Here is a 23,307-nt window from a genome sequence, read left to right on the forward strand (position 1 = left end):
TTATGTAAACATTATGCGTGTGATGTTTAGTTATATAAGATGCTATACTTTTTTACGTTTAATCATATATATTTTCATTTTTAGCAACATTAAAATAAAAGACAAACTATTGAAAAAAAAAACGGAACAACAACGTTAAAATTATTTTATTATTTTTCAACTTTCTTTTTATGTATCAAATAAATTATTAATTATAATTGTACAATACTTATACTAAATTGCATTAATAATTTTTAATGTTATAATTCATTTAATGTCAAGTATAAAGTTTTACAAAATTTAATATTCTTTAATTGTTCTTAATTAGTGTCATAAGAATCCTTTATAATTTTAATAAACTTAATATTTTCTTTTACTGTTATGTTATTTAAATTCAGGAACATGCATCAATCAAAGAAATATTTGGAAGTCATACACAGAGTAATTAAAAAGTAATGGATGATGATGAAATCTATCTACTGTTTAAATATCAAATAAAAAGTCAATCAGCACTTTTATTAAAATTGCACTAACTATTTTTTCTTTTTCTATAATCCAAATTATTCTCACATAATCTTTATTCCATTTAGGTGCAAGAATAACTCTCAAACACACTGAGATTACATATATATATATATATATATATATATATATATATATATATATATATATATATATATATATATATATATATATATATATATATATATATANTATATATATATATATATATATATATATATATATATATATATATATATATATATATATATATATATATATATAATCTTGTAATTATTATTAAGTCTTAAAGTAAAATAAAACAACTCTATTCAACTTATTATTTTTTGATGAATTACAAATTTTGTAATTTGACTTGGTGATGGGTAAGTGGATTCACTTACTAAATAATATTTTACTTTTTTTGATTTATTTTATATAATTTTTTCAATACAATAAAAATGAATTGAATTGACTTATTATTTTATAAAAGTATGAAATGTTAATCTATTTTATCAAAATTTATTACAAAAAATAGTAACTGGATATTATTTTTAAAAGTATAATAAAAATATTAATCTATTTTATTAAATTTTATTATAAAAATATTTAATGAAAATGGAAGTGTTAGCTTTTATAACTTTACAAATAAATAAAATAAACATTTAAACTATTCAAATATCATTAAGAATATTATAATATTTATAAAAATCAATTTATCAAATTAAGAAATAATAAATAATGATAATTAACAAATTTATTGAAAATGGTAACAAAAACTAATAAACACATCTTTTTCTAATAAATTTAATTTATAAATTAAGTAAGTCGATTTAATTTAATTCATATATTTTTTTAAAAAAAATATTTTTTTTAATTCAACTTAATTCGAACGTGTTATGTGCTAGATTAACTTTTAGTTTGAAACTCATTTTAACATATTTATCTAAGTAATTTAGTTAAAAAGTCAAATTTAAAAAAAAAATCAATTATGACATCCTGTATTACTATGTTATTAATATTCTTATTAATTCATGATTTCCTTTTTAATCAAGCAATTGATATTATGAATAATGAAGAAGTTATATCATATTGGAAATTAAATACTCATAATTAAAATAAATGCAATAATTTTCATCTCTTTCAGCCACTAATAAGCAACCTGAGATTATTATGCTATCTTTGTTTTAGTTAAGATTAAGATAGTACTACCATAATGTGATAGTTCTCAAATTAATCATCATTATTATTACAACTATAACTTTAAATTAGGATAATAACATAATTACCATTTTTAGTGATGTTGTGTCATAACGTTGAGATTAGTGTCATAAATGTTTTACCATGATTGTTTTAAAAGTTAAATATGTTTTTAGTTCCTATAATTTGGGGCAATTTTTGTTTTAGTCCCTCTTTCAAACTATAGTACAATTTAGTCCTTCAACTTTAGAAAACTCTGGTTTTAGTCATTTTTACCAAATTTTTTTAACTTTATTTATTGTTTCAAACGCGTTTCTCAGTTAACATTGAAGCAAAAATATGTCAAACAGTGTAAACAATCCAAATGCTATAATGTAAGGTGTTTGAAACAGCAAATAAAGTTTAAAAAATTTGGTAAAAAGGACTAAAACCAGAGTTTTTTAAAGTTGAAGGACTAAATTGTACTATAGTTTGAAAGAGGGACCAAAACCAAAATCACCCAAAAGTATAGGGACTAAAAACATATTTAACCCTTGTTTTAAACATATATTTCTGTCTCACCACACTACAACAATTTTTTTTTTCATTCTGGACAGTGTTTCATGGATTCAACTAAGAATAATTAATAAATATTAAATTTTATAAAAATTCATAATTCACTATATCATGAAATGAATTTTAACCCAAATAATAATTTATGTAGTTTCACTTTATTTATAAGATAAACATTTTTTTATAAATGTTATATAATTGTAATTGATAAAAATTTCTATAAATGTTATACATTCGTAGTTGTATCGTTTTTTTTCTTTTTAACCGTTTGTTTTTCATTTTAATGTTTCTAAAAATGAAAATATTATTAAATGTAAAAAAAAGTAAACCTTAAATTAATAGAGGAAGCAACCAACGAAAATAAAAAAAAAAAAACAAAATTGTCTAGCAACTCATATTTTTAAATTTGATAAAAAAAGTTAGATAAAATATCGCCTTGAATGAAATTTGTTAACAAACTTATAACAACGTTTTTTAGATCATATTGTCTAGCTTTTAATAGAAGAAAATATTTTTATTAAAGAATCATCTAATAGACTATATGTGCTACTAACCATGTTTTGCAAACAGTATTTTACTAACAGTGTTTTACAAACAACATCTAAATGGACATTACTAACAGTGTTTTACAAACAACATCTAAATGGACAATGTCTTACAAGCAAACGCTTTATGAACAAAAACATTTATCTCAATATAAAGCTTAAAATATGTTTTATTTAAAATAATATTTATTCAATTAAGTTTCTTGAGAAATGTATCGTCTAACAAAAGGTCGCGAATCAGTGCATATATTAAACAACTTTTGAAAGTAAACATCCAATATTTTACACCATTTAATGATTATATATGTTGAATGCTTTAGTAAATGATTAACGAGTTTACAAATGATAAAATGTTTTGAACGCGCAAAAAAGTTTTTATCAGAATCGTTACACCCAAGAAAAAGACATTGAGAGATATGAACAACGTTATGGGAATGTTTTTCTTGAAGACTTTTACTTTGACATATCGTACAAGTCGTATTTTGATAAAGGCTATGACAAAACACTATACCTTTGGAAAGTAGTTAAGTCTAACTTCTCACCTAAAAAGGCTACCAACTCTACAAGAAGTCAACATATTTGTCTAACGGTCATTTATCAAGAAAAGATACAAATTGACATAGCTTAATACAAGAAGGATAACATAGACAACTTTTGAACGCTCATACAAGTTTGTTGTTACTTTATCCATATACTGTCTAAAGCAAAATTTTCTAAGAGAAAAAACCTTAGCAAAATCTTAGATTCCATTGTATTGATTTTATCCTCTCTTTGAGAGTTACCATATGTATTTTCTCATAAGACTTATTATGTTGTACATTCTAAAAAGAATTAAAACACTTGGTGTTTAGCATAGTTGAGTTAAAAGTCTAGACAGTTGTTTAGGATTGAAACAAGAAGTGGTTAATACTTGTATACCAAAAGTGATTAGAATACTTGTATATCAAAAGTGGTTAAACTTAGGCTAGTTGTGTTGGCTAGGTGAACCATAAGTGATGCAAACACTCGTTTAAACTTGAGGAGGTATGTAATTTTTGTAAATATTAATAAACTCGTTAAGAGCTTTTAAGGAAGAACTAGATGTAACTTAAGATTGACTGAACAATATAAAATTTGTGTTTTATTGTTTTGTTCTTTGACACGTTTTCCATATACATCCTTTATAAAAACTAACGTCTGATCTTATGTGAATCATAAATCTCTTACAAATCTATTAGATGTTATTTTGCAAAAGAGTTTTAAAAATACTATTCACCTCCCTCTTATATTTTCTTGTGATTTCAGTAAACAATCAAATATATCAATTAATAAAGTGATAAATCTAAACATTCTAAAAGAAAAATGCAATTAAAATTCTTTGTATCAAACAAACAAATAATCTTTTAATATCTAAAATTATTAATTATAAAAGCATAAAACTAGAAAAGGATATTTCTATTTTTATAAAATTTGTTATTTGAATTTATGTTATTTTAATTAATGAAATTAAGTATTTTATATTTTAACATAAATATAATAAAATTAAGGATCTTTAATTATAAATTAATTACTCGAGATTATTAAAAAACAATTGAAGCGTATTAATTACTATTCCGTTTAACTTAACAAAATCACTTAACTTTTTTAAGAAAAATAAACTGAATTGTTTTATAATTCGGTTTTTAAAAATCTATTTCTTGATAAATTAAACTTATAAAACTGAACCGGACTATATTTAATAGATGAAAAAATATACGACGAACAGATATATTTAAAAAATTATGTTTACAAGTTTTTAGTATGTGACAAATTTTTGTTTTGAGTATGTCTTCAATGGACTATCTAATAAATTAAAAAATTTATATCTCTCTTTTTATTACTTCCATCGGTTATTGCCATATATGTTAAAATTGATTTTGTTATTTACATTTATTTTAAAAATATTACATAACTTATAGTTTTAATATTTTATCTTGAGTTTATGTCCACATTATGATAAAATAACTAAAAAATCAAATAAATGTTATATATAACATATGCTAAAATGAATCTATATAGAAGGAAAGAAAGAGAAATTTAAAAATTGTCTCTAAATGATCAATACAACATAAACATATAATGGTAACTATAATCATATTATACAATTTTTTTTATAACAAATATTCTTCACATTACTTGAACTATATTATACACATATCAACACCTAAGATTCTAACGAATTTAGCAAACAAGGAAAAAAAATGGATAAATCACACAAAAAAAAAGGTATATTAAGGACAAACCAAAACAAATTACTCATTTTCATGAGTTATGTAGAAAGAAAAATTGTCTCTATTTTTTAGTAAAACACTATAATATCTATAATACATTTATAGGTACATTTATAGTCAAAATTTTTTTTACCTTTTATATTGATATTGTTAATTAAGTTTAAAAGTAAGTACATTTTACTATTATTTTTTTATAACAAAATAAAATAAAATCAACTCAATTGGTTGTTGTTGGAGTGCACATAATTCTTTAAATATAATTACTCTTAATCTTTTTTACATGTTTGGATTTCATCATAGGTTAAAATACTATGTTGCAATATGACAAAAGATATATTTTAAATTATGTATTTAGAAACTTTATAATCAATATATAAATGTGTTTAAAGTAAAAGTGACAAAATAGGTAAATCTGATAAGCCTAATTTGGTAAATTTATAAACAACTTTAAAGAGAAAGAAAAAGTGTGCAAAGAAAAAATTATTTTTGAAGGGTTTACATTTATTTAAAGGATAATAACATTTTTTTACAATATTTGAACATTGATTACGTGTCAATATGTTATTGGTCAAAAATTATTTCACAATCAATAATAATAATCATAAACATTATTGTGGAATAATTTTTACCAATCACAGATTGACACGTAATTAATGTTCAAATATTGTCAAAACAATGTTGTCTAAATATCATTATCCTTATTTAAATTACCAATGAAATATCCTAACTAATTATGAATATTTAAAAGGATCAATTATTAGTGGGCTTCAGTATAAGGAGTTTAAGAAATTGGGCCTTAGGACCAAAAGAAAATATTTGATAGTAAAAGTCTTTTTAGTCCTTTACTTGTGCTAGACAATCATGTTCTTAAAATTGTTAGCACAGTTTTCCAATGGTTAAAATTTTGTTCTTTTAAAAAATCTGGGCTCTTTCACTATTTCTTTTTTCAATATTTTTTTTCTTAAATTTTAATATTTAATTTTTATATAAAAAAATAATCAAGTTTAATTTTTAATTTAACCATAACAACTTAAGCTCGTTTGTTTTCAATAGACAAGAAATTTTATTGACAGATATACTAACCCAAAGAAAAATTACATAATCCAAGAAATAATAAAAAAGTAAGCAAATGAGTTTAATGATTACGTATTATTTATAAGTGAAAAACACTTACATTGTAAATCATTTAAAATTCATTACTATATCAATTTTAAGATAATTAAAATTTCACCTTATTCAATTAAGTTTTAGGTATATGGTCAAGGTCAACAACTATCTAAATTGTGATTAATTGTCCAAAGTCCCAATGTTGTCTTAGAGTTCAAGTGATAGGTTGAACCGGTCATTCAAACTGTTTGAAGAATATCTGCAAAAGACATTTTGATGTCAAAATTAGTTTAATGTTGACAATTAAAAATTAATGATTTAAGAAATGAAAAATCACCTACCTTCTTATCTTAAATTTTTATTTATAAACTTCAGAATAGGCTTTTAATTAACAATAACTTGATCACAGTCTAATTATAAGTAATTATATTTTATCTTTAAGTTGATCAATATTTATTCTAATCACACTTCCTATTCTACGTTTCCCACTTAAATTCATTTTATAATAATGTTATATTTATTTTATATTTCTTAAAATTTTAATTCAACTACTTAGGCATTTCTGATTCACGAGTTATAATTAAGGTCTTAAATTGAATACAAAGTTTGATTGTTATAATACTTATATTGATAACAATTATATCACAATTTGTTGAAGACAAATATCTATGATTAAAAAGAATTATACTATTTATATGAAGATATTATATGCAAACATTCTTTTTTCTTTTTCATATGTAACAGAAATGCTTGTTGCATTTAAAAAAACAACAGTTTTCTACTTTCATTTCTTTTTTTCCTGTTTTTATATTTAAATAAGTTTATCCAGACATAAGAATTGTTAACAAAGGATTATTTCAAAAGAAAATTGATTTTTTTTTCTTAAGAAAAGTTAGTAAACACACCAATATCGGCAAAAAAAATTTAATTTCTTATTATAAAATTTAAAAATATTTTGGGTAAAATATTGCATTAGTTTCAAACTTTTGAGTTGATATCTCCTAACAATATTTTTTTTACATCTATAACAAATAAAGGGTTTTAGACATTATATTTTCACTTAACTTATATTTAATTATAGTAACTAAATAATAAAACGGTATTAATAAGTTAGAATTATAATAAGCCGCTATTAGGGTTCATTTAGTAAATATTTTTAGAAGAGAAAAAAAAAACTTGTTAGTAAATTAAAAACAATTTAGACAAGTTTTCTTACAGGACCTTCTGGATGAGAAAAATAAATAAAATAAAATAAAGTAAATTTAATTTTAAATAAATTTATTTTATTCTTCTCTTTTAATTTTTGACTTTTTTAAATATTTATATGATGATTTAACTTTTATATATGATATAAATTAACTTATACATTATGATTTTAATTTTTATATAACTTTGTTTTATTTTATTTTGTACTATATAATCAACATCGACACAAAATCGGATATAAAATAAGATTGTCCGTATTTGATCATCAAAAGTAGCATTAAGATAAGATCAAAGAAAAGATTTAATCACATCGCTTATTATCGACACTCAAGACAAAGGATAAGCAAGAAATCAAATAAAGATTAATTACATATTAGATATTAAACAAATATGATTTCCCTTAAATAACTTGTTATCTTTATGATAGGAAGGAGTAAGGAGAATTGGACCTTACCAAAATCCAAAAATGAGTCTTGCCCTATTAGAACACTTAAGAATAGGAGTGTCATTGATAAAGATATGTAAGATAATTTATCGAACACTCTAAACTCACATTATTAAGAAACTGATATGAACACCAAAATATCTTTTGCAAATATTTCCCAAGACAAATTGCGACAAGAGTAAACTAACAAGAAGACGTGAAAATGATTGGATTATAGACAAGAAAACATACTTATAACAGGGAAAATTAAAATTTGTTTAGTGTCTCTCAGTCCTCGACAAGAACATTTTAGTACCTATTGTGGGACCAGAAGATTATATAAGACCTTATGATAGCCACGAGAAGAATGTGAGTTAGGAAATGTCAATCAATGAAGGTATTGAAGAAAACGATGTTGCATTTTTGGTCATGCAACAATGTTGGCCAAACTAAAAATGAACTAAAAACTTTAAAGAGGAATAGCTATAAAGAGAACATGCCTTGAGGGTAGAGAATGCACGTATAAAATAGAGACTCAATGAAGTGGACCCAAGTGTGCCATGCTTAAAGGATTTGCTCTTGGAACAACAATGCTCCTCATTGATTGGGGATAATTCGGCCTTAACATGTTAAGGGGCCATTGCCGAGGTAGGTTATATTGTAGACGTCTTGGCATTAGAACTGTTGCTTACTTGTAACTTCTTGTGCAAATCTTTGAGTAAGCCAACCCTTTTGAATTAGCAAATCCCATGATGTCTAAAATACAAATGGCAATTAAGCAAAGTTAAAAACTTATCAAAAGTGATAACTCAGAACAACAAAACATACCACAAAAATCATCCTCAAAACGAGAGGACCAATGTAAATTGAGAAGTTTTCGGGTCGAAAGCTTTCAAGGTAGAAGTTGCTTTAGAAGGTCGATAGTAGCCACCTCGTTGGACGATAACATGGATATTGCCCATAAAGAGTATTTAAGCAATTTTCATGTCCAATACAACGAAAACTTCGGGATGTCACCAGTGAAAAAGAACTTTTGACCATTTTCCTCAATTACCACTTTGAAAAAATTTCCTTTGAAAAAATTTCCTTTGAAATTCTTGTATGAAAACGTGAACGATGCCAACAAGTATAGCCAAGCCTTACTTATCAAAGATAACAAACTCACCTTTTTGTTAGGTTGAGTGTTAAAGTGATATGAGAAAATACAATGAGATAATGACAAATTCAAATATTAGCACAACATCTTGAATGCTTGGAGGGAAGCTCAACCATTTAGATGGAGTTGAGAAGGTGCCACATTTAGGATATGCAAAACCCTACCATAAACTCATCCAATGGAAGACAAACGCGAAGATTTTTCATGAAACACAAATTAAAATAGAAAAACTCCTTTTCGGATCCTTATTGGTCAGATATATGTTGTCGTTTAATTTACATGGTCATAGTGAAAGTACGACATCACTAAGTCCCTTGTTAAGAACATCAACACTGTCGAAAAACATTCGCAACATCGAGGACCATTTATACTTTAAGAAGTACTTGCGGATATAGGAATCCACCCACTCATATTTGGTACACAATGCTAATCTTTTTCGCATTTGCATCTTTATTACCATCATCGACATCATTACCCTTGACGATAATGGTCGTGGGCCTTCTTCCCTCAATGTTACTGGTTGCCTCGGCACACCCTCTAATTATACACTCAGCGAGCCAATGTCATTACTCGCATCATCTAGTTGTACAATTGGCAGAATGTCGCCTTGACTCTCTTCGAGAGACAAAGAATATTGACCAACAAAGCTCTCAAAGCTAGAACTAGAATTTGACATTGTTAGAACCTCTTCATCAACATAACCATTGTCTAAGCAATGTGAAAACTCGTTAATGGTGGAACTAAAGCTAGAAGATATTATTACCTCAGAACTCTTAGTGCTTTTGGTTGATCAAAAACACATTATCAAGCAAAATTGTAGAACAACATAATCTTTCTTTCAATTACCTTCTTTAATTATAGGCAATTAACCTATGTGGGAACTCAACAAACGTTAGTGTTAATTGTTGGATCGAAAACTATCCAAGGATCAAAATTCTATAATGCTTCATATCACACTTTCAAAAGGTTGACAAAACAAAGCACGTTCATTGAAGTGTCGTGTACCTTCAAAATCAAACTTCATCACGTCTTATTGGGCACGAAGGCCTAGTACACTATATGGGACCAACCCAAAGGAAACTGAATTTTCTTTGCAAAAATTTCTTTGCGAACCTTTTCATCAATAACACTCAAGTTCAAGGGCAATATACACATAAATAACACCGACATAAAACCTAGACATCGACATAAAACCTAGACATAAGATAAGATTGTGTGTACTCGATTACCGAAATCACGACTAAGATAAAGATCACAAAACAAGTTGAACCATGTCATTTGTTGTCGGCATTCAAGACAAAAAATTAACAAAAAAAATCAAACAAAGGTTAATCACAAACCAAATATTAATTAAGTATGATTTACTTTAATTAATTCGTTATCTCACCGAATTCGAATCCTAAAAATGAATATTAGCCCATCACAACAAAGAATGTCATTAATTAAGATATATAAGATAATTTACTCAACACTCATCAGTAACCATACCCAAAAGCTGACTTAAGTTTTAAAATATATTTTGCAGATATTCTTGAAACGAATTTGATGCAAAAGTGAACTAAAAAAAACGTGAAAAAAAGTAAACTATAAACAAAATTACATAGGTTGTAAGGTGATAAACCAATAACATATTTGATTTAAGTGTGTTTATCTTCACTTTCTTTTGGAAAAGAAAATTTTACAAATATCTTTTAAATAATTCTAATTAATTTTCTAGTGAAAGTATCAAAAGAGGAATCAATAATAATATAATAATAATATGTTGGTATTATTGTTACAACAAAATATACAAAATCTTCCTTTCTAAAAAGAGAGAATTAGAATATTTTTAGGTAAGAGACGAAAAAGAAAAACAGTGAAATGAAAATGATTCCAAAGGCCAAATGCAGAATATTCGTTCGTGAAAATTAGGGTTAGGGTTGGAGTCCTCATCAGCATCGTATATAAATACCCTTTTCTCTCCGACATCCTATCGTATATCTCACGCTCTCTCTTGCTCACTCACTACAGAAAACACCATAATCAATCATCTAAAAGAGAGAGATGGCCGAGCAAACCTTCATCATGATCAAGCCTGATGGCGTTCAGAGAGGCCTTGTGAGTTTCATTCTCTCTTAATTTTTTTTTTGTTTTTTTTATTCCTTTTTATTCGTTAAATTTCACGATGGATTTGTGAATGAATTTCGTGAAAATTTTGGATGCATGTGTTTGTTTGTGGGATTTCTAAGCGTTTTTTTTTAATGTTTTTAATTTTAGTTGTTTAATTGAGCTGGGTATGGGAAATTTTGGGTTTTGAAAACTTGGGTTGGCTATTCATGACTTTTCAGGAAAGGTCGATGACTGTGTTAGTGATTTGTTTTTCGGTTATGCGAAGTTTAGAGAAAGTGGGTTTGATGTTTTTGACTTTTCAGAGAATGCGTTGATAACCTTGTTAGGGATTTGTTTCTGTGTCTTGGGTTTTTTGAGTGTTTAGAAGATTTGTTTGGTATGTATGGATTTCCCTAAAATTGGACGAAGGTTGTTTTGGCAATGATTTTCTGTGTCGGTAATTCGTTTTTAAACGTTGATGTTCTGAATTTGAAGGTACATGCATGTGATTTATTTGACTGATAAGTGATTCTGTTTCAGGTTGGTGAGATCATTGCCAGATTTGAGAAGAAAGGTTTCTACTTGAAAGGTAATTTTTAGTTAACTGCTCAGTAGTATACTGAATTTTTGTTGTGATCTAAGATCAGAACCTATGTTTTGTTTCTGATCTAGACTAAAGCTAAAGTTCATGTATTTGTGAATATTTATCTGCTAGGACCTCATTCGAACTGAATTCTTATCCACATGCATGGTTGTCAACACCAAGATCTTGTTCTTAGTATGAGTTATGATCAAGTTACTAGTTTTGAAATTGTTATTAACAAACGGTTGTTTTAATGTGATTTGGTATCAGGTTTGAAACTTATTAGTGTGGAGCGTGCTTTTGCTGAAAAGCACTATGCTGATTTATCTGCCAAGCCTTTCTTCAGTGGATTGGTGGATTACATTATCTCTGGCCCTGTTGTTGCCATGATTTGGGAGGGTAAAAATGTTGTGGTTACTGGCAGAAAGATAATTGGGGCCACTAATCCAGCTCAATCTGAGCCTGGAACTATTCGTGGTGACTATGCCATTGACATTGGAAGGTATAAATTTGTTTTCTTCACAATTTAGTTCTTTTTTCAAGCTGCAACCAAATGTGTTTCCACTGTTCATGTTTCTAATCTAGTTATGTTGATATTAGGTTATCATTTTGTTGTTTGATATCCAACTTTTTCTTGTGTGTTTTAGAGATGTTGGTCTCCAGAAGCCCTGTGTTTTAGAGACAAAAAGTGCCCTCAAATTTATTTTTGTTTTTTAATGTGAATGTTGCAATGTGTTCATAACATCTTCTATAATCAAGGTAGATGATAAGACATGAAAAGAATAAAAATCAAGGGAGGGGAACCCAATAAATCCATGTTGGTATTTTAGTTAATGTTTTTCAACATGGTTCTTTTCTTTCTGTAGTTTTTATACATATCTACATTTTATTAATTTTTTGATCAATTTGAAGTAAATTTTTGACCTTTTCAAATGGGTTGTGATTCTTATGAATATCAATGAATGGTGCTTCTCTTTTTTATTAATTAATTGCATTGGTTAATTTGAGTGAAGTTTGGTACTTTTTTCTGATGAAGTTGTTCTTGTGTAGGAATGTTATCCATGGAAGTGATTCAGTTGAGAGTGCTCGCAAGGAAATTGCATTGTGGTTCCCTGATGGCTCTGTTAACTGGCAAAGCTCCCAACACTCTTGGATCTATGAGTAAACCATATGCATCAAGTTGATCTTGAAGTTACCTTAGGATGATCCAGATTATCTAATCTACATGTTCTGTTTCTGTCCATTTCTGGACTTTTGTTAGAGTTTGGTACCTTGGGTTTGTATCTCAAGTCTCTGCTTATGCCATGTCTGTTGAAACATGCTCACAGTCTGATAAATCAAAATTTCAAACTAGTTTTGCTTTAGCTTATCGTTTGTTAATGTTTTTTGCTTGAGATGATGCAATGCTTGGTGTTTTATAAATTGCAGATGTCAAATTTTATAACTTAGTATGATGATATCTCATTCAAATTTAGTTTAAAATAATTTGCTTGGAATGCTGAGAAGCACAAAAATGGTGCAATATTTTTTCAAACCTAACAAAACGGGACAGATTTAGAAATAATTATGAGGGTAAGAACTCTGTTCTAAATGATAACATGTGGCCACAACAAATATTGGTAGGCACCCTTGATAATGTTAGGTGAAAAGCAAAATGAAAAGGGGTTTGAGACAGAATATCAAAACACTCAATAACAAAAGCTTCAATAATATTCTTGTCTTATTATCATTATGATCATCGTAGAAGGAACCTTCGTGTGCCTTTCAAAATCATACCACGTACAATTATGTATGCTAAGACCAGATATGATCAGATAACATTTTTAATTATTCTGAAAGTGTGCTTTCGTCCTTTAAGAAATCATATGTTATAATTGCTCAAATATAGTTAAATTTGTTAACAAACTACGACTTTTCTCCCATCCTACTTAACGATTCTTAATTTTACTAATATCTAATGTGTTTTTTTTTATTCAAATCGCTACTATATTTTGTTAATTTGCTTTGCTAAGTCGGTATGATCTTAATACATGACATTTTAAAAGGCACTTGTAGAAGGAAAAAACTTTTTATCATAAATCGGAACTAATTTATATATGATAAAAACTAACTTTTTTGGAAAATTTAAATTCATTGAAGTATTGGGAAAATTAATTTATTTAAAATTCACGTGCAATAATTCAATGCAATTAAACATTGTTATAACTTCGTAACTTCGATAAATAACATGAACAAGTTATAAATGTTTTTTTCATGTACTGATTACGGCGAATGATTTTTTTTTTTTAAATTAAGGACAAGATCAAAGGTCTTGCTTAGTTCATGAAAAAAAAGAAACAAAAAACAATGAAAAAGGTATTTTTTGGTAAGAGAAAAGTAGAAATGAAAGTTTTTTTTTTCTCCTGTAGATTAACTGAATAAAGTATATCAAAAATTAAGATGTATAAATAACCTAAACACCTCTAACTAAGAATGAAGTTTAAAAGTTAATTTTTTAAGTGAAATGTATTTTGAAAAAATGTCTAAATTTTTTGATGATAAAAAAAAATATAAAAGAAGAATGATTATAAATTAAAGGAAACAGTGACCAAGGAAAGAAAAAAGCAATATATGAATGATGATTGTCTTTTTACACAATTATAGTACTTTTTTTTTATTCTTTCCTCTCTTTTTGTTCAAATTGGAGGGAAAACGTTATAATTACAAAATTTATTAAACTTTTTAGTTATAATTGATATCCTTATTAGTTATCATCCTTATATGATAATGCCATGTAATATTTTTTCCTATGAAACACGTATACTTCATAGGACACAAGGTCATGAAAATGAAATAAGGGTTTCTGAAACACATTACCTCAAGCTCCATTTACCCGTTCATACTGCAAGGAAATAAATAGGTAAAGTGGCAAACCACAAATCAAAAGTGTCCAATATACCAAGCAAACTTACATTTCAGGCAACAAATATCATCTTTCAACTTAACTGCTGAATCTCAAAGCTTGTTGAGATCACGTATAAGGAATTAAGCTCATGACATCAGTTTTACATGTTATATAGCTCATTCTCGCTGAAATGTCGTTAAAATTGCTGAATTAAGAAGAGGAGTGGAAATTAAGATAGGAGCATGGAATGATATACAAAAGCCTCATGGCCAAAAATAGGAGACTGATACTATCGGGAGAGTAATTTGTAAGAGGGTAAATCTTCAAGCCGCGTTATGTCTTCAACCAGAATCTCTTTCTCTAGTTGACGTCGTGTTGCTTTCATCACTGCCTGTCAGAATTTAAGAGACAAAGGGACCAATATTTAAGTGAAAAAATTACCAAAATTTGTATTTTAGAAGACAAAAGATCAATAAGAATTTTAGTAAAAACAAGAAAAACCAAAAATATATTTTAGTCATAAAAGGATATGCCAGTTACTCAGTGAAGTGCTCAAGCAGAGCATTTCCTCTTCGCATAAAAATATTCAAACTAGTTTTCAGTTCCAGGATATCTTCCATCTATTTTGAAAGAAGGACAAGTTTTACTAATTTTCTATTCTCATCAAACTTCTACACTCAAGAAAAAAATTATCTATGCCACAAATTTTCTGCAGCAAGCTGAGGTCATAGAATACGTACATTAAAATCCATGTATGAGGCCCGCATAGAAAGCCATTGATGATCCATTAGCTTGAAAGTTATGCAATAGAGAAGATCAAAAGCTGACTCATTTTCTGTCAGACAAACAGGAATGAATTTAGTTACTCAAACAGCAAGCTTAACATAAAATGAAGGCTCCAACTTGCAAGTAAAAGCTATAACATTGTAAATAATCCCTATTCATTTTAACTAGAATTTCAATCCTCCCGCTCTTCCAAATTCAACAAAACGAAAATAACGAATTGAAAAGGGAGAGTTCCGCTACCTGCAAGAAATTTTAGAAAAGTTGCTCCAACCAGATTGCGTGGCTTGACTGTAAAGGCAAAGCATATTATTAGATGTTTCTGATCCACATACTGATTCAATGTATCACAATGTGGTACCATCAATGAAGTGATAGCAGGTGACGTTTGTTATACGGCTTTATGCAAAAGTAAAATGTCCATATACAAATTGAAAGAGCACCTTAAATATTAAGTAGACTTTTATCATGGGTACTCAATGACCTTGATTTTAGACGTGACAACAACACAACAAAGAAGTTATAACGGCGAACAAAAAAGTCAGAACAACAGAAGTAACAAACCCGCTTCAAGATCCAGCATTTGTATCAGCATGTAAGTGATATTAACACCAGCAACTGCAAATGGATATTCCCACACTGATCGATCTCCTTCCTGCTTTCGTAAAAGATCCTGGAAGGATTTCTACAAAAATAAAAGTATAAGATAAAGAACATGAAAGGAAACAAGTTATTAGATTTAAGATAAACTTTTGTAGTTATCGGGGACCAAAACAACATTAATTATAGCGATGAACTAATACGGTACCGAGGGTCTCACAGGAAAATGTACAAAGTGAGTTTTAGATTAGCTACATAGTAAATTATGGAACAATAATGTTTTGTGGACACCAAAAGCTAGTCTAAAACTTGAGAGAGAATGACAAAGAAGGGAGAGAAGTAATAATGAGAAAGGTATTATGATATGACAAGATGCAAGAGAGAATAAGAAATAAGAGGTTGAGGTGTCCACATATCATTGTTGATTATGGAAGGCCTAAAGCAATAAATAGGATTAAATATGTTTACTTTCAGAGTCTTTAAAGCTTCCTTTACGTGTAATTTTAAAACAAAGACAAAGGCAAAAAAAAGAAATCAATTAATTGAAACATAGTTCCCCTGTATATTGCAATCTCAATTGCTACTGAACCTTTATCTCAAAGAAAGCAAGAGAATATGCTATATGTGACAAACACAAACCGTACACAATATATATGGCCACAATTCTTCTATCATGGATAAAGTTCAAACACACGAATTCATACTTCATCTGAAATCGTTACAAAGTGAGAAATACCCATTGTTCAAAAACCAATACCCAACAATAACATTATATCTACAGAAGTCCCTTTCAATATTATAAACTAATAACTAAAGGCCCATTCTCTTGAAAGAAATACAAATACTAATACAATTTCGATGTTACTTAACGATGAGCTCTCATTCATCATGCTTTCCATTCTAAACTTTAATTTTGGTCAACAAAAGTAATCTATCAAATCATATAAGAGTGAAAAGCCCATAAAGATATCGTACCGGGAAATTCCTAGCAAAGTAAAGAAAATTTTCCAATGATATAAAACCACCACCCCTGCCAAATATATAGAGGAAGTCATTAACAATATTAGCTGGAAAGAGCTCAGTAGTTAAGAACATGAGGACAATAAGTACCTAAAATCTGTTGATGGATCTTTCCCTTGCCAGCCCATTTCCTTCCATTGCTCAGATATCAAGCCATGAAGCTCTTCTTCAGGAAATGCAGCATTCCACAAAGCCCTGAGGGCATCCTAAATATGTAAATTGCACTATTAAGACATTGAAGGTTTCACGTACAGCAATAAGCCAACCGACAGCAGATAGAGCTGAGTACATAGATTGAAGTGTACATCGTAATGGTTGCCACAATTGCTCATAGACTTAAAAAGTAATAATATCAAAGGTACCTGGTGCTCAATAATAGAACTATCATAGGGAACATCTATACGTCTCTGTAGCCTCTGTAAGCATTCCTCCTGAGAATTGGAAATTCAACACCATGTATAATTATAAAGAACAATATTTAACAGAAAAATAAGTAAGAAAGTGATCCACAAATTCATATGGTAGAGGGAGTTCGAGTTTCTTGGTACTACTATACACAACAACTGACAAGCTATTGGCAGTCACGATTTAAATTTCCTCGCACTCCCAAACCATACAAAATATATGGATGACAAACAAACAAACAAATAAAAAAGAAACACGTAACCAGAAATACAATTGAACAGTATGTTTATTATTTGGTAAGACATCATTCAGCACAAACCTAAATCGTAAAATGTTTATATTGCATGCCATGTATAGTATGCTCATTTGCTTATATAATATGCTCATTTGTTTATTTATTCTATACAAAAATTCTAGTATCTTTACACTGCTACAAGAGATAATTGAACAAGAAACTAAGTGCTGCTACTGATATAAAAAAAGTACCTGGGCGAGGGTTAAATCGAAAGAGTTAGAAGCATCACTATCTCTTCTCTGTACACAGACACAAGACAGACCTCGACCAAGCCATGCTGCTGATCCCGCCACAACCTCAGCTGCAACAAAAAAAAAAACTGCCATCAACGAAGATTCTACCTAAATTTATCTTATGTTACATATTTCATCCTAAGTAAATGGATCAACAAGCAGTGCTTCAAACAACACAGAAAGTGGCAACATTCTTTTAGCTTTCCGAATTTACAATTTATTCTAATCAAATCCTCATAAACGTAACCGGAAAGCTTTAAAATACAAAGTAATACAAAATTGTGAAAAAACCAACATTGCAATCTCCCCAAACTTCAGTCCCTTATGGGCTGTACAGAAATTTCAATAGCCAGGCAAAAGAGACACAATCTGCCATTCAATCTTTAGGGGGAGCTCAAAAAAGCTTTATTTACAACTAATTTAGGCTTATTTTATGACACAAGTACTTATAAAAGTGTTACAAAGATTATGATAATGATTTCTGATGTTTATCTTTAAAACTGTTGTCAGCTTATTTCAACAAGATCTTCAAGATAAGCTTATCAAGACATCAAACAACCTAAAAGTAGTTAAATTCTATTCATTGACCAATAGTAGAAGCCACTTACACATAAGCGCTTATACAATAAACACCAAAAAGCTCTATTTGGATAAACTTCTCAACAAGCACCAATGAAAAAGAAGAAAAATAAGATGGAATGAATTAAACTTTTTCTATAAATTAAAATCAACATCCAGGGAAGCCAAATGAAAGAGTTTCTTTATAAATGAACTAATGGATAAGCTGGTGAACTTGTAGAAGCACCTTAATTCATTTCAATTTTTTATTTTCTTTTCCTATAGAGTAATAATTTCATCATAACTGAGTTTTGTTCAATCCTAAATGCCTCCATAACATTTAACAAGAAGTTTCTGTGTTCCCAACAGGGTCAATCCAGAAACTAAGGCTATACCTGGATGATGTGGACCCACATGCCACATCGTCCCTTAAACAGAGAAACACACATTAACAATAAAACTAATAATGAAAAAGAGCCAACGCAGCAGCGCTTAATCATAGGAGATCTCCGCACTGCTTTATTCTGAATCATAACTCTTGGAACCAGCTTCAAACACAACACGTGAACAGCATTTTCCAATACACAACGCGAACAAAACCCAATTTCACGAACGCTAGATCTAGGGGAACAACCAACCCTCACAAACTAACATCTGAATTTGCATAATTCTAACTGCAAAAGTTATACAAGTTCTTTGTCTGAAAACAGAATACAAAATGATAATAATAAAATAATAAATAATTTAACAAAATGTATTCGGCATCCCACCAATGCAATTAAGAATAGCAGCAAACATCACGCAACTCGCGTTTTGATTCGGTCTATTCTAAGCGGTTCGATCCCGATCCCGGCCCATATATTCGATAGTAATAATAATAATAATTAATGGTAATTTAATAATATTATATATATATATATATATATATATATATTTTTTTTTTTTTTTGCAGAAAAGAGTAAGAGAGAGAAAGAGAGAAAAAAAAAAGCAAAAGGAAAGAGGAGGTACAACATACCACAATACAAAGTACAAATACAAAAACTAAACCTATCAGAAGAGAGAACAATGAAAAAGAACTTTCAAATATACATAGAGAGAGCGAAATTAACGGAAAAAAAAAACAAAAAATAAAAGAGAAACTTCGAAGCATTTTCGTTTTCCTATTATTTATTTTGTTCTGAAATTTACCAGAATTTGAATGGCAGGTTTCTCCTTGAGGAATTCTCCTCACAGCAACGAATGAGCTTCCTCTATCCTCCATTGTTGTGTTCTTCTTTTCCGAAAAGCTACTATTACTGATACTGTAGCATCTTAATCTATAACCTCGAATCTCTCATTCTAGCGAAAATCCGAAGAACGCGATTCGAACTGCAAAAGGTTCCGCGCGAAGATCTGAGAGTGCGGAAAACAGTTACAGGTTCACGGAAGAAGGAGAAGGAGTTTTCTATGTGTTTGAAGTATATATGAGAGAGCGAGAGTGTCGTTTTGATTATGGAGTTGTCGTTTTGTTAGATATAGATAGAAAGAGAGGGAGACAGTGAGAGAGAGTGGTTGGTTATGGAATTAATTTTTCAACACAACGATGCGAAACGACACTGTATTTAAAGAAAAAAAGAATAATATATATATATATATATATATAAAACGGAAGCGTTTTGAAAACGAGTAAGAGTACTGCTACTACTGCTGCTGCTAGCGTTTATGACTGGAATTAATTGTGGTCAAAGCTGTCATAAATAGAAATGTTTTATTATTATTTTGAGAAATATCTTTGTTAAAGTACACTAGATAACGAATTAGAAAAACAAATATTCAATAAAAAGAAATTCTAAATTTAGATCTATATATTTAATACAAATTTTAATAAAAATAATAAAAGTTACTTATTTGGGAAAGATTAAACAAAAACGGCTAATTAAAAAATATATAAAAATTAAACATTTAGAAACTCAATTAAAAATGTTTATATGAATAATAAATACTTAAAAAATGTTTTTAATTTGAATTTTTTTTATTTTAATATTGTATGATCTTAGTAACAGTACTTAATACTTAACGATTCATGTGTTAAAATAAAATATCTATGGGTATTTCTATCTATTGTTATAATACAATGTTATTTTGTGATACCTACATTTTAATATCTGTACAATAAATGTTATTTATCTATTTTAAATTAAATGTAAAAAAATTATAAATAGTGATTAGAAAATTTAACGAATGAAAATAAAACAGTTGTATTTTATAAAAAATAATATCCAAATTCAGCTATTCTAAAAGGAGTAAAAGATTGTTTCAAATTTTATAGAAATGAAAAATGAAAAAAAAAAATCACTAATTTTACAAGAATTAAAAACATATATCTTTAAAATAAAAGGTTACTATATTTGGTAAAGTAATTTTTTTTACCACAGTTCAGTAGAATAATTAAGTTATTACAATATAAAATTTAAATTTTAGATCTGTCTTCATACTAAATTTAGGCTTACATATGATGTCGCTTTTTCCATTTATTTATTTATTTTTTGGTTTTTTCTTTTACATATTCAACTATCATTTTTTTTTGTATTTCTAACTTAATTTGTAATATATATATATATATATATATATATATATATATATATATATATATATATATATATATATATATATTCTCATATAAAAATTGTAAAATGAAGAAAAAATAAAAGTGCTATAAATGTTAAATTTTCTATTAAATGAATTCTATCGATTTAAATATAAAATGTTTTAGTTTGAGAAAGTTCTAAATAATTGCTTTTAACAAAAAAAATAAAAGAAATAAAAGAAATGTTAACGTAAAAATAGAATAAAAAATTGTTGAACCACGCTGAAACCAAACACATTGGAAAACTATTCATTAAAATAATTAATTCTGTAATAATTTCAAATATAAAAGTCAAATGCATTAAATAGCAAAGAGTACTCTTTAAATTATTTAATTATAATTAAATACATAATTATTATTGCTTGAAGAAATCTATATCATTGTTTTGGTTTCTGAAATTATTGGACATTGTATTATAAGTTATAACTTTCAGTCAAAAGGAAACATTGTAACTTTAGTCTATATTCAAACTTAGTCCTTCAGGTTTTAGTTGTTTCATTCAAATGTTTAATTTTATCAATGCTTTGTGTAATTATTTTAGAGAAATAATATTTTTTAAATAAATAAAGAGTAAAGCTATTGAATTTTCAATTATAACTTTAAAAGTTAACTTAGAACATCATTATCATTATTTATCAAATTTTAAAACTCCCTCCTCTAATACTTATAAAACTATAGGTTACACTAATACACTAACATTTTAATCAATCGGGATGATATTTTGAAGATGAATCAAAAACATATTTTTTTCTAACTCATAATAAAAAAAAAATTCACATGATAGGATAAGTTTAACAGAAAAGAGATCATACCTCATATTCCAATCATAAGAACATCTTGCATCTCTTACTACCTAGACTATAATATTCTCTATGTTATAAGTCTAGTAGAGTTTACAATAGTTTCTCACGAACACATATGAATAATACTAAATTACTTAAAGTAGTCTTCCTCCTAAGAACATCACAATAACAAAAGTATACATATCTTTCGAATCCATACATTTCTTTATATAAACATAAATACTACATTCATCTTAATTCTCATTAAACATTATCAAATTGATAAATACAATCACAAGAAAATAGTCAAAGAACAGTATATTACACATAACTCATTCATCACATTCTTATGTAATTTTAAATCATCACACCATGTCATACATATTTATTTTACTTAAATCTAAACTCATCTCATAACATAAATCACCTATTATTTATTTCAAATCATATGTTAATAATTCATTATTTATTTTCTATTGCATTAGCATAACATTCAATTACAATATTTCCATTAATTATATAAATTTGAAAAAAAAAACGTTTCTCTAACCATAGACACCTAGTCAGAGATCTAAATGGTCAAAGTGAAAAAATCATATGTCTAGGATCAACTATAAAAATTTCAACTCAATTCAACACTTAACAAATTAGAAATCAAAATTTTACTAGGACTACCCAAACCACAAAGTAGGGTGGCACCCAATGCCCTACACTTGGCGCCCAAACCTTGATCTCCTAATGCTCACTATGTCGCCCAATGCGACTAGGAGATTGCCTCTCTTGAATTCATTGTTAGGTAGTGGTCCCAAAGTTGTGTCCGACACTCTAGACCATTGAAGCTCACTAACTTGAGTCTTGGGAGTGATGCCCATCAGTTTTGTGATACCGTCCAACACTGTATCAAAGTTTTAACTTCCAAATTGACTTGAGTAAGTTGTCCAACTTGATTATCTATGCAACTTTAGTTCCTTCTTAGTTTAAAATACCTTATTTTAGTTCAAAACAAAACATGTGATATATCAAATTGGACAATCTTAGACAAATCAATTTTTTCTTAGAGACAAGAATACTAAATCAACCCAAAAACAATGGTCCAAGCGATAAAAGCATAATTCAATCTCATCATTATACTCAAACAATTTACCAATATATTTTTGCATTTAACACATCAACTCATACCATAGAATTTACAAACATTCCACATTTCACATTAGAGATTAGTTTCCAATCAAACAAAATCACAATCACACATCTCAAGTGAAACCAATACACAAGTTAAAATANATATTAACAAGTATAAAATTACTACTAGTTTCCATTACCTATNTATACGCTCCTAAACTCAAAAGATGCTCCCNACTAACTCTACCTCACACAGATTGCTCTACTTACACATAGAAAACTCTGATCAATTATTAGAGCACATCAGAACAATCATAACTAAACAAAAATTCATCTTGAGCCCTTAAACATCATATACAAGCCCAAAACCCCCCACATGCAACATATTTTTTAAAAGATAAAAAAAAGG

General features: G+C 27.9%; 2 protein-coding genes across 5 annotated transcripts; one reads left to right on the forward strand and one right to left on the reverse strand.

Moving 5' to 3' along the window:
- The first annotated feature begins 10,859 nt into the window (after nt 1-10,859).
- Nucleotides 10,860-12,957, forward strand: LOC106774099 (nucleoside diphosphate kinase 1). Its single transcript, XM_014660938.2, has 4 exons — nt 10,860-11,016; nt 11,548-11,596; nt 11,861-12,092; nt 12,641-12,957. The coding sequence occupies exons 1-4, from the start codon at nt 10,963-10,965 to the stop codon at nt 12,753-12,755; spliced, it is 450 nt and encodes a 149-aa protein (XP_014516424.1). The 5' UTR covers nt 10,860-10,962; the 3' UTR covers nt 12,756-12,957.
- Nucleotides 12,958-14,442: 1,485 nt separating this feature from the next.
- On the reverse strand, nt 14,443-19,941 carry LOC106774097 (ELMO domain-containing protein A-like). Of its 4 annotated transcripts, none has more exons than XM_014660933.2 (9): nt 19,557-19,937; nt 17,769-17,878; nt 17,240-17,308; nt 16,968-17,083; nt 16,833-16,887; nt 15,822-15,942; nt 15,501-15,548; nt 15,215-15,309; nt 14,443-14,865 (listed from the first exon to the last, which is right to left on the reverse strand). In XM_014660933.2, exons 1-9 carry the CDS (start codon nt 19,627-19,629, stop codon nt 14,764-14,766), a joined length of 789 nt encoding a protein of 262 aa, XP_014516419.1. In that variant the 5' UTR covers nt 19,630-19,937; the 3' UTR covers nt 14,443-14,763. The 4 variants fall into 4 exon arrangements, with proteins under 4 accessions (XP_014516419.1, XP_014516421.1, XP_014516422.1 ...); XM_014660935.2 differs by lacking the exon at nt 19,557-19,937 and adding an exon at nt 19,139-19,222; XM_014660936.2 differs by lacking the exon at nt 19,557-19,937 and adding an exon at nt 18,764-19,079.
- Between the last annotated feature and the right edge of the window lie 3,366 nt (nt 19,942-23,307).

Source organism: Vigna radiata, chromosome 9, assembly GCF_000741045.1.
Source record: "Vigna radiata var. radiata cultivar VC1973A chromosome 9, Vradiata_ver6, whole genome shotgun sequence".
Lineage (NCBI taxonomy): Eukaryota > Viridiplantae > Streptophyta > Magnoliopsida > Fabales > Fabaceae > Vigna > Vigna radiata.